The sequence below is a fragment of the Lycorma delicatula genome, chromosome 6, assembly GCF_047948215.1.
Source record: "Lycorma delicatula isolate Av1 chromosome 6, ASM4794821v1, whole genome shotgun sequence".
Lineage (NCBI taxonomy): Eukaryota > Metazoa > Arthropoda > Insecta > Hemiptera > Fulgoridae > Lycorma > Lycorma delicatula.
The window spans coordinates 94460381-94473833 of NC_134460.1; the positions used below are offsets into that span (position 1 = coordinate 94460381).

General features: G+C 29.7%; 1 protein-coding gene across 2 annotated transcripts in view; it reads left to right on the plus strand.

Moving 5' to 3' along the window:
• The first annotated feature begins 229 nt into the window (after positions 1–229).
• The window catches only part of YME1L (ATP-dependent zinc metalloprotease YME1L), a 61157-nt gene continuing 47933 nt past the window's right edge, over positions 230–13453 (plus strand). For both annotated transcript variants that reach the window (XM_075368133.1, XM_075368134.1), the window contains exons 1-4: positions 230–371; positions 749–868; positions 5770–6040; positions 11886–12038. In XM_075368133.1, the coding sequence (XP_075224248.1) occupies positions 345–371; positions 749–868; positions 5770–6040; positions 11886–12038 (571 nt within the window). In that variant the 5' untranslated portion in view covers positions 230–344. The remainder of the gene's footprint in view (positions 372–748; positions 869–5769; positions 6041–11885; positions 12039–13453) is intronic.

A 13453-nucleotide genomic window follows, 5' to 3' on the forward strand; every position in this document is an offset into this window, starting at 1 on the left:
TTTAATATTCTCTTAAAATTACTTTCTTAGTCAAATGCAGATTTGTAAATACAAGTACATTATCATTTCTGTATTGCTGTAATGATTTTAAAATCCTGTTTTCATTCAAAAAATTCAGAGGAAACATTTTTTATTCTAGTTATACTTTTTTTTATAAAATTATTTTTGTTTATAAAATCTGATATTTTTATATATTCTTCATCTTTAACAACATTATGTCTTTGCGCAATTGGTGAGGCTGTGCAGACCTTGTTTACTTCATATATTACAAATTATTACACTTATTGTTGAATATTCTATTTTACATGTTAAATTTATGTTATTTGAAAGGTACAAAAGTATAAATGTTCTCTTTACAGTCTCACAATCAGGTAATGATATTTATATTTGTATTATTTTATGTTCTTTTGTCAACTAACGCTAATCTTTTAGGCTAATTTTCTTTCTTTTATAACGTGGTGCCCTTGTTAAACAACTGAACCACGAGTAAAGTGTAATTACTGCTTGGTTGTGTAATTTTAACCTCTTCCCTTGAAAAATTAAAAATATTACAGAATTTATTAGAGTTGCATCATCATTCTAACCTATTTTGTGTGATAAAGAAATGGAAGGTGCCACTGTTGTACCCAATTTAGACGAAGGAATTTTATTAACTTTAGTTTGAGGTATTTTGGCCCTTTGTTTTAAAGTTGTTGTGTGCCGTATTTCGTAGTATTTATTGATTATTAAAAAATATTTTTTGTTGCAGGTTGTTTATCTTTTATCACAGTTAACTGCGAGCAGCCCATGTCGTCCAACATTAACAACTTGTCACCGCATCAGACATGACATTCAGTCTAGCACAGTCTGCACCAATAGTTTATTGGAGGTCAGTTTTTTTAGTTATATTTATGCTTTTTGTGTAGTATATTTGTGAACTGTGTATTACATTTAAAATATGTCTTGGGAATTGTATGTAACCTTATTATAATGCAATTAAGATCTGTTTGAAGTACTTATAATCTATTTGGTGGCAGATGCACAATTTTTGGTGCGTTTAAAATAAAAGTTTTATTTATAAAACCAAGGTTCTAAGTTGGATATTTGTTTTTATATTTGTTATTTATAGTTTCTAGTTTACTCTGTAATTAACCATATTGGTTTTGATATTTTTCAATTTACATTAAACATTTTTTTACAACTGAGAAAGGTTTCTTAATTTTAAGTAATTTTTTTAAACTACCTAGTTAATACAGTTTATAATTTTTTAAATTGACTGATTATTTCTCACCATAATGGTCTTTGATACATGAATTTTGAATTACTGCTTTTTGTATAAATTAATTATTGTATCTACATTTAGTAGATCCAAGCCCTTTTAATTTAATGATTTATTTAGTAGACCTAGCTCTTGATAAACTTTATTTTTAAGCAATATTTAATTAAGTTTTTCTGATAATGGGGAAAAAAGGTTAAATAGGTTATTTTGAGCAATTACTTGATCACCTTCAATTTTTTTAATATACCTTAGTAGTTATGCTTAGGATCAGAAAACACAGTAACTAAATGTCAGAAAGCATGTTTGGACAGCAGGTGGCCTATACATGGTCAAAGTCCACACCACATTATCAGTATGCTAGTCAATTAACAGTCAGTTTTGTCATTTATGTTGATCTGTTCAGTTAACTAGCCATTCTGTGGAGACAGACTAGGGTTAAGGTTAAAGTTCTGTGGGTAGAAGAATATACCGTAAACTAACCTTAGTAGTAATACAAACAGTAGTAGTAGTAATCAATTGAACTTATACTCAGCCATTGAAGATGATTTACAGCGCTGTTTTTAAGGTGATTTATCCATTGTACACATAATTAATAGCATGGAACATGTGGTGTAGTCTCTGTCTGCAGTGACAAATCCATTTAAACATCAATTTAGCCACGTATCCTTTGAGATTGTGTTAAATATTGCCATGCCGTGGTAATTCCCTAACCTCTTTACCAAAAGTCTAACAACCCTAACCAATCTCCACAGAATGAATTAGCACCTGAACTAGTCTCGATAATTCACAAAATTGATAGCTAATTGATTAGAATACTGATAAAGTGAAGTGACTTTAACCTTACACGGGTCACTCACTGTCCAAACCTGCTTTCTGACATTTTGATCATCTCTACTGTGGTATATTAAGCATATCCTATATATATTAAGCATGTTCCTAAGCATATCAACTGTGGTATATTAAAATATTAAAATAATTTTAGTGTAATAAATTGCTTAAGTTATCATTAAATAAAATTAGTAGGTTGTTCATAAATATGCAAATACTTTCTACTGTTAAATATATATTGACTTAATAAAAGCTGGTACTCATAGGTCAGTCTTATAGCATTTTAAAGAAAAGTGCAGTTTAGTATCATTAATATAATTCTTTTTATTAAAAGTTGTAAAATATTTCTGTAAGCATAAATGATTTATAATATTTTATACATACTTCTCCCCCTAGAATTTGCTGCCACAATATTTACTCTAAGCCCAATTAGTATTTGGAGATTGGCATTGTTTAATCTATGATCAAATATTTATAATATGGTACTTTTAATTAAACCCTTTACATTTAAAAAAAAAAACAATGTTAAAATTATCTTCCAGCTAACCTTTGTGTTTACGCCAATGCGTAAAGTTGTCTTATTCCAATAATGTTTTTGTCATTATTTTATCTGCTGTGGTCGCAATGTTTCATAAAAGCAATTTCTATTTAACCACATTAGTTTTAACTTTTTTTGTTATCTCTAATTTTAATGTTGTCAAGTTCCTAGAAGTTTAATTTTCTTTGTCTGCGATCACGTCATTTCCTCTACTTGTTTGTATTTCAGCAATTATGTATCAGTCTTACGTAACTCTTTTAATGGTCTGCTTGCTTATAAAATTAATCGTTATGTTCTTTCTTACCCAAAATTCCCGTTTATGCTAATTTCTTTGTCTCACTAATACCAGCACACTACCTCTTGTTGCCAACACACACTCTCTTCGGTCTATTGCCTTCTTTGTTTCCCCCTCTTCTCATCACGCCACTATTTCTTCAGTCCGGAAAAGAGTTTTATAGTGTGCGGACCTAGGACTCAGTCACTTCTCTATCTCGTACAGTTGCAGAGTAGATCAGACATTCACCATGTGCGGTCGACTGTGACTTTTCTCTCTCGTATAGTGTTTAAATACTTTCATCGTATTCATACTCATAAACGTCGTGGTCATTCTCTCATGCTCTTCTCGTCAGCTTTTGTGAATTTTGCAGATTTATATGTTTCGTCTAGCCTCGTTTCTTTGATAAGCTAATTTTCAAATTCAGTATATTACGTCTCTGTTGAAAGTGTTTCAATCACTACAAACTGCCAATTCTATAGACGCAGAATCTTCTCCAGCTGCTGATTACATTTTTCATCGATGCAAATTCTCTCTAAACTCGTTGCTACATATCTGAGTTGCTACGTATTATTCAACTTCTAATCACAATTTGTTACCTCTGTTATTTTTGATTCGCCATTGTAGACTACTCCAAGGATAAACTGTATGTATATGTGCACTTTAATTTCACGAGTTCATTTCTTACCAATATTCATGTGTGATTAAGGCATGTTAAAATCATTTATTATAGTAAACAGTTACGTTATTAGTAAAATTTGTGATATATTCAGTTAATTGTACATTTTGCATTTCAATTTCATGTTTGGTTTAAAAAACCATTTCTTCACTCAAGTGCAGTCACGACAGGTGGCTTAGATAAGGTTATGTTATGTCATGTGCTTACTTATTACAATTTGTTTTTATTGTACTTGACTCTATCATTCGGTTTAATGTAATTTGTTAATCACAGAGATTAATTATTATCTATTCATGAACTGAATTCATATTACTTCTCTTAAATTAATCTAAAGAAAATAACTCCTGATGTGAAGTTACGTTTGTAGACTTTTCTGTAATTATTATTGTAATTTGTTCTAGTAATATTTATTGTTTTTATATTCCATCTTGTAGTTTGAATAATAATGTATTTTATTTATTTAAACTGTTTTTAGCCACATATTTTTTAATGCAATAATTGTAAAATAAGGTATATTTCTTTGTTTTTCAGGCCTTGTTTAATTGTAGATTCTTAAAACTATTATTTGAAAAATGTTTATTTTCTGTATTTGTTATGTATTATGATAAGTTATGTTTATTAAGTATTATTAAGTTATGTTTATTTCATAATTTCTTTTAATTTTTAAGGTTATGATTTAACATAAGTTCAGTTGTTTTTTCTCTAATTAAAGTCCAATTTCTTTTGGCAAATACGAGCTGTGTGTTCTTTTATTTTTGTTAACTTTACCCAACACTTTGTCATAGTGTCATTTTTTTTTTAACATTCTTGAGTCATTTATCATTTTTCCTTAGAATAATAAAGAATTTCCAGTAGAAACTGTGGATTATTATAGTGCCTTGATTTATATTTGTTGTTTTTTTTACATTTATGGGATAAGCTTATCCAAAATGAATCTGAGGTACTTTTTCTATGTATTCATATATTTATATTTATTTTAAATATTAATATATTTATTACAGTGACAGAACGTAATTTTGTTTTAACTAAGCGGTTTAATTTATTCATTATTTTCACATAGAATTCCACTTGTAAATAAAATTTACAAGTTTAGTTTTGCTCAAACCATTAAATTTGGATGGGTAACTGTCACATCATAAACTAATTCATAAGTGTTTTAATTCAGAATCTTTATTTCAGACTCCATTATCCTCTTCCCCAAACTAGACTAGAATCACCAGTAAAAAAAAATTGATGTTTTATTTTAAAATTCCTTGACAGTGCTTGGTATGGTAGATTTTTATATATATAAACATAGCAGTAAATTTGAATTTTATGTGTTTAATATTATTTTATTTTTAATATTCTTTAGTTTTTCTGCTTTTTACCAATAAAAAAATAAATATATATTTATATATTTTACTCAAATTGTGTGGCAATCACTCAGGAGATGATTATGTAGCCAAAAATAAGGAAAAAGTTCATACAAAACATAGATCAGAAGATGATTTGTTAGTATATTTTGGCTCACAAAACATTTAGCCCTGTTTTCTGCCCCCTCTGTGAAATTAAACCAATATTAAAATTCTTGGAATATAAATTGAGGGGTAAATTTGGGTCTTTCTTATGGTTTTTGATGTAAGAAATTGAATAAAAGTGGTCCCAGATCTCTATCCCACTTAGATTTTAAGAAAAAACAAAGTAAAACAGATAAATGTTTTGTCAGAATATACACTTTTTTAGGTTTGGAATAAAATAACTTTGCTAATTTACCAATAAACAATAACAACTTATAGCTAACTTTGTAGAGAATTTAATTCTAAGAAAATTGATGTAAATAACATCAATTTTATTTCAAACCTAAAAAAGATTTTTATGTTTACCTGATTTTTCTTAAAAACTAAGGGAGATAGAGATCTGGGACCACTTTTATTCAATTTCTTAGATAAAAAAACAGAAGAAAGCATCAAATTTACCTCTCAATTTATATCCCAAAAATTTTAATATGGTTTAATTTCACAGAGGGAGCAGAAGCAGGGCTAAATGTTTTGCGAGCTGAAACTTGCTAAAGAACCGTTTTCTGAGCTACATTTACATGAACATTTTTTTCTTATTTTTGGCTATAGAATCATCTACCTAGAGATTGCCATGCAATTTGGAATTATTCTTTATATATATGGAGTTAAATTAATACAATTTTTTTTTTCAAATAGGCCGTTCAGAATTGCAGAGGTTATCCATTAAAAGAAAAGAGATTTAATAGTAAATCAATAAAAAAAATAATTTCAAACTTAATTGAAAATCCTATTCCTCCTTGGCATGTATCATATAAATCTTATAACACATTTTTTGAAAATAAAAATGGCTTCCCTCAGAGTATGTTATGCAAGCCATCACCTGCTTCTCCATTACAAAAAGATTTTGTGAATTCAGTTGTCAACAATATTTTATCAAGTGCCCATTGTAAAACTTCTCCTTTGTTTGGTAAGTAGAAATTTATTTATCTTATTTTTTATACTATTACCTTATCTTTGTTGTATTGATTATAGTTTGTTCATATTTTTTAGATATATTTTATTTATAAATAATAATTGGTTGATTATTTTCATTATGTCTTATAACAGATGGTAGTGTTATTGGTAAATAAATAAGATGGTTGAAATTTATCTAATCATTTAACTAAATTTCCAGTTGACCAATTATTGAGTATAAAACAAAAGAAAACTGTAGAGGATTGGATTAGGTAATAGTAGATTTTGTTTATTATTAACAAATTATAATCAGATTTATGTAAATAAAATAAACACACATTATTTATAATGCTAGCAATTGACCAGCATTATACCAATTTCCATTTATGGCAGATCAGGTGACTGAATCGCCCAATGGCCATTACACGCATGGAATTTTTGCTGATGTGAGAAGTTTAGAGGTAGTTAGGTGGATTTCCCCCAATTGGCATATTAGACAGATTCTTTCTGAACATGGTATTTTTTGAGATAAGTTGATCAGATTTGGTTTTGATTAATTCAGCCTTGTGTCTGGAATGTAGGGTCATTGATAATATGTGCCATGTCTTATATGTCTGTCCCTGGTATGAAACTGAACGTATCAAATTAGCTAGAGAGCTTATGAGGATCAATTGTGGTTTTGATCTGCCAGTTAATTGGAAAACTTAAAGCAAATGGAACATAGTTGCTGGCTTCCTTAGATTCTTAGCCCTGCAGAGGATGACTCTGATGCTGTTGCAGATGTATAGATAGAATAGCAATCTGGGTGGCTAGGCACCCATCTGGATGCTTACTTCACCAAGTTATGTGTTTTGGTACTAGGTCAAGCCCTAGTCATCTTAGATACTCACTGTTAGGAAGAGAATGGATTGTGGAGAACTCTACAATGGAGCTATAGTGTGGGAAGGTGTAGGCATTGACCTACAACCTGCTTACACCTGCACCTACACTTTCGCTCCTGAAAGCGGATCAGAGCAGAGAGAGATAGGATCTGTTTTCATTAGAGGCTTATTAAATTTTTGAATCATTTCTTGATTTTTTAAGTAAATCAAGAGGACTTTGAGTAAATTGAATTGTAAAAAAAATTGTCATTGTTGCATTTAACACTTTGTTTATGAGGATAGTATTTTTGATGTTAGACTCAATCAAGTAATGATTTGAGTGCATAATCTAATTGAAGTTAAATAATACAGGAAGAGTTTTTGTGAGAAACCTTTGGTGTTAGAGGAAGGCACATGGATAGCTCTTCTATAAATCGGTTAATTTGATAGTTGAGGATTGTAAGTTATGGTTGGTGGTTGTGATTGGAAGAAGCCATTTGAAGGTGATAGTATGTTGTGTAAGTACACCGATGGAAATATCTGCCAAGGCATTTGTATCTGTAGCACCCTGACAGAGGCCATCTTGATGACAGCATTGTGTTATCAAGTTTAGAGAGTCTAAAAGATGACCTCCAGTAAAGCCCATCAGGGCTAGGAACAGAGGGGGGTGCAGCAACCGGGCTCATCACAAGGCTTTCCCTTCAAGGGTCATGATGGCAATAACATTTTCAGCATTATAGAATAAAACCACCATACTTTTAAAAAGTTAATTAAAAATGTTACTATAAAATTTTGTTATAAAAATATTTTTATAAATGGACAATGCATGTTCTAATCATTTCTATGCTTATATACTTCCTTTTACTAGTTATTAAGAAATTAAATATTAATTTATTGTTGTAAATACCAAAAGAAACGTGATTTGTTTGAAGATTTATGAGAAAAAAATTATGGCAAAATTATTATTTTGGGTTGAGATTTCTATTTAGCCAAGATAAAAACCATTATATGATCATTGATTTCATTAAGGAGAAATTTGCGCTAGAAATATAATTAACTTTTTTTTTTAAATTGCAGGAGAAATTCTGTTTATTTATAGTTTTCATAAGAAACTTGAAAAAATCAATTGCAAAAGATATGAAACATAATTTGTCATCTACAAATATTAGCAGTTACTTTTAGAACATAAAAATATTGAATAAAACTTTTGAAAAATTGTATTAAACAATAATCTTTATAAAAACTATTTAACTGAATTTTTTAACAAATCTATATTTTACCCGTGACATAATTGAATATAAGAATATATATATATATATATATATATATATATATATATATATATATATATATATATATATATAAGAATATAAGACTGCATTTAAGAAATAAAAAATTTATTAAAATATCTTTTTTTTTTATTTACAAATATCTTATTCTCACTTAATAATGATTAATTATATTGATAAAATAAATTAACAACTCAGACATTTAGAGGAATATTTTTAAAAGGGTAAGATTAATTTAATGTAAACATTTTTTAATAGACTTTAACACAGTAGTACTAACGTTAACTAAAGATAAATAAATTATTGTTGTTTTACAAGGTAGATACATATAAGTAAACAGATCTATTGAAATAGTCACTACATTTCATTGCAATTGCTGATGAAATAAAACTGTAATGGTAACAAGAAAAGATGAGAATATTAGCTGCTTCTGTAGAGGTTTCAATTGGGTTTTTTAAATTGTTTAAATGATAAATATATGTATTGGGATTTTATAGGTTAAAAATGGAGAGAGAGTGGAGTATTTCAAGACGCATAGCGATAGAGTCATTGTAATAAGGATAAATTCAAAACCTAATCCGACAACGATTGTTAACGTCTATATGCCTACAAGCGCCCATGATGATGATGAGGTAGAATGTGTATACGAAGAGATTGATGAAGCAATTAAACACGTAAAAGGAGATGAAAATTTAATAATAGTTGGAGATTGGAATGCAAGCATTGGAAAAGGCAAGGAAGGACATATAGTGGGTGAATACGGGCTGGGCAAAAGGAATGAAAGAGGGGACCGACTTATAGAGTTTTGCACGAAGTATAATTTAGTAATTGCCAACACCCAATTTAAAAATCATAATAGAAGAATATACACTTGGAAAAAGCCAGGCGATACTGCAAGGTATCAGATAGATTATATCATGGTTAAGCAAAGATTTAGAAATCAACTCGTGGACTGCAAAACTTACCCTGGAGCAGACATTGATAGCGACCATAATTTGGTGATAATGAAATGTAGATTGGGGTTTAAAAACCTGAAGAAAAGGTGTCAGATGAATCGGTGGAATTTAGAGAAGCTTGAGGAAGAGGAGGTAAAGAAGATTTTTGAGGAGGACATCGCTAGAGGTCTGAGTAAAAAAGATAAGATAGAAAATGTAGAAGAAGAATGGGAGAATGTTAAAAAGGAAATTCTTAAATCAGCAGAAGCGAACTTAGGCGGAATAAAGAGAACTGGTAGAAAACCTTGGGTTTCAGACGATATATTGCAGCTGATGGATGAACGTAGAAAATATAAGAATGCTAGTGATGAAGAAAGTAAAAGGAACTATCGGCAATTAAGAAATGCTATAAACAGGAAGTGCAAACTGGCGAAAGAAGAGTGGATTAAAGAAAAGTGTTCAGAAGTGGAAAGAGAAATGAACATTGGTAAAATAGACGGAGCATACAGGAAAGTTAAGGAAAATTTTGGGGTACATAAATTAAAATCTAATAATGTGTTAAACAAAGATGGTACACCTATATATAATACGAAAGGTAAAGTCGATAGATGGGTGGAATATATTGAAGAATTATACGGAGGAAATGAATTAGAAAATGGTTTTATAGAGGAAGAAGAGGAAGTTGAGGATGATGAAATGGGAGAAACAATACTGAGATCTGAATTTAAGAGAGCATTAAAAGATTTAAATGGCAGAAAGGCTCCTGGAATAGACGGAATACCTGTAGAATTACTGCGCAGTGCAGGGGAGGAGGCGATTGATAGATTATACAAACTGGTGTGTAATATTTATGAAAAAGGGGAATTTCCGTCAGACTTCAAAAAAAGTGTTATAGTAATGATACCAAAGAAATCAGGGGCAGATAAATGTGAAGAATACAGAACAATTAGTTTAACTAGTCATGCATCAAAAATCTTAACTAGAATTCTATACAGAAGAATTGAGAGGAGAGTGGAGGAAGTGTTAGGAGAAGACCAATTTGGTTTCAGGAAAAGTATAGGGACAAGGGAAGCAATTTTAGGCCTCAGATTAATAGTAGAAGGAAGATTAAAGAAAAACAAACCAACATACTTGGCGTTTATAGACCTAGAAAAGGCATTCGATAACGTAGACTGGAATAAAATGTTCAGCATTTTAAAAAAATTAGGGTTCAAATACAGAGATAGAAGAACAATTGCTAACATGTACAGGAACCAAACAGCAACAGTAGCAATTGAAGAACATAAGAAAGAAGCCATAATAAGAAAGGGAGTCCGACAAGGATGTTCTCTATCTCCGTTACTTTTTAATCTTTACATGGAACTAGCAGTTAATGATGTTAAAGAACAATTTAGATTCGGAGTAACAGTACAAGGTGAAAAGATAAAGATGCTACGATTTGCTGATGATATAGTAATTCTAGCCGAGAATAAAAAGGATTTAGAAGAAACAATGAACGGCATAGATGAAGTCCTACGCAAGAACTATCGCATGAAAATAAACAAGAACAAAACAAAAGTAATGAAATGTAGTAGAAATAACAAAGATGGACCACTGAATGTGAAAATAGGAGGAGAAAAGATTATGGAGGTAGAAGAATTTTGTTATTTGGGAAGTAGAATTACTAATGATGGACGAAACAGGAGCGATATAAAATGCCGAATAGCACAAGCTAAACGAGCCTTCAGTAAGAAATATAAGTTGTTTACATCAAAAATTAATTTAAATGTCAGGAAAAGATTTTTGAAAGTGTATGTTTGGAGTGTCGCTTTATATGGAAGTGAAACTTGGACAATCGGAGTATCTGAGAAGAAAAGGTTAGAAGCTTTTGAAATGTGGTGCTATAGGAGAATGTTAAAAATCAGATGGGTGGATAAAGTGACAAATGAGGAGGTATTGCGGCAAATAGATGAAGAAAGAAGCATTTGGAAAAATATAGTTAAAAGAAGAGACAGACTTATAGGCCACATACTAAGGCATCCTGGAATAGTCGCTTTAATTTTGGAAGGACAGGTAGAAGGGAAAAATTGTGTAGGCAGGCCACGTTTGGAATATGTAAAACAAATTGTTAGGGATGTAGGATGTAGAGGGTATACTGAAATGAAACGACTAGCACTAGATAGGGAATCTTGGAGAGCTGCATCAAACCAGTCAAATGACTGAAGACAAAAAAAAAAAGGTTAAAAATTATTTTGTAATGATAAGGTGAATGATGATTCTATCTACAATTCCAGTGATGTGCATGATATTATAATAAAATACCAAGTATTATTCAGGTATCTGAAATTACATTTTAAGAAGATTAAGAATTTCTAATTCTTTTATCTGTATTTAAATCCTAGCAAACTTTGTGAATCCTCCCCTCCTTGCATTTATCTATATCAGTCCTATTTCCTAGTTATTGGGTTGTAATTAATAATACCTGATTTGGTGATATTCAGCAAAGCTGGAGTAGTTATTATGAGACTTATGGAATATCATGCACATCAGTTGGTGGTGTACATCACTCAGAGAAAGCTGCTGTTAACTACTTCCACTTGTATACTTTGGATGCTTGACATTGTATCACAGCTACAAAGGAAATTTATCAGTTGTATAAAGCTGCAAATTAATGTACTCTTTCTAAGCAAATTATGAATTATTTATTACCACTTCCATTTCTCAACAATAAGTATTAGTTATTAAGTAATGGGTTAATTTTATATTTGGAGCTAAAATGTGTTTATTTTTTACAGAAATTCATGTAAGAGGGTTTAAAACTGCCCGTAATATGAAAGCAGAAAATGTACGCAATCCCGGAATGTTAGGTCGAATGAAAAAGGTATTTGGAATTAAAGAGAGTATAGCACCAGTTACTGCAGTGCCTCCAGACCCAGAAAAATTAAAAGGTAGTTCTTTCGTATTTCAGTATTACAAATTAATATCAAACCCTATTGGTTTAATATTAATCTTAATATCAAGCCCTATGGTTTGTTTGTAGTATTTATGGGTTGTATTTTTTTTTAATTCTTTTTTTGTGTTTGTATATGGTTTTGAATGTTAATTTTTGTTTTGTTTTCAAGTATGCATTTTATAAAATTTTTGCATTTTATTGCTTATTTTTATGTATATTCATTCTGTAATATGCTGTTGCCCTTGACCGTTACTCATTTGTTTACTGTAATATTTGGTTTACTCAATTTTTACATTAGCTGTCTTCAGTTCCATTTCTACTAATTCTATTAATTGTTCATGTATTCCTGAATTTGGCATTCACTCACTTGGTTATTTTCAAAAATAATTATTTTTGGAGATTTTGCTCTAGTCTATATAGCACTTGCTTCATATTTTCCTACTTTATACATACAATTTTTATTTCATTCATAATGTGTAGATTGTTATACTTTCTTACTTACTTTTTCTCTCTTTTTTTTTTCTAATTATATCTTACCAAAGAATGTTCTCATCATTCTTTGTGAGACAAAATAACTTAAGTACTATATTTTCATTATCTTTTTAAATTGAATAATAATAGATTAAGATAGGAATTACATTTATTAATGGTCAAATTATCAAGAACGTATCTCTAAGTTTAAGATTATTAACTGATTAGTTATTTTAAAAAATGTGCTATAACTTAAAATTTTTTATAGAGAAGCAGGAGCTTTTTACAATATTATCTGTAAATATAGTAGTAATATGGGAGGTATAAATTTATGATATAACTTGTTAATACAAATTAACACTGCAGTGATTATACTTCAAAAATATTCTGTATGATTACATTTTGAATGAAATGATAGGTTCATTCCGTACTAAATGACCCAATATAAAATTAAATGTTGATAATTTATTTTTTATTTTTTGTGATGTCTTACCACATTTTGATAGTTAAAAGCAGGAGTTAATTTTTTAAGATTTTTTTGTTTTTATAGAAGCCATTTTCTAGGGATAACAGCCAATTTTGCACTTTTTTTGTGGTTTGCATAAACTTCCTTGGTTTAAATTTATCAAGTTCACCACATTAGCTTATATAAAACTATATTTTATATCCAGAGCATATTTTGACCTATAAAGGAAATAGCTCAAAAAGCTAAATGAAAATCTAAATCCAAAATCTGAACTTTGGAAAGTATTTTGGGGACGTACAGATTCACCTTTTTTATTGAGGGGGAGGAGAGTCGGTTTGAGGTTTCATATGACATTACTTTCTAAAAAAATATGTGAGACCTTATAATCATGGCCTTACTTTTCTACAAATTTTTAAATATTGTAATCAGTGAAAATTGTTTCTATTCAGAGTGAAATAATTCAAAAGGGACAA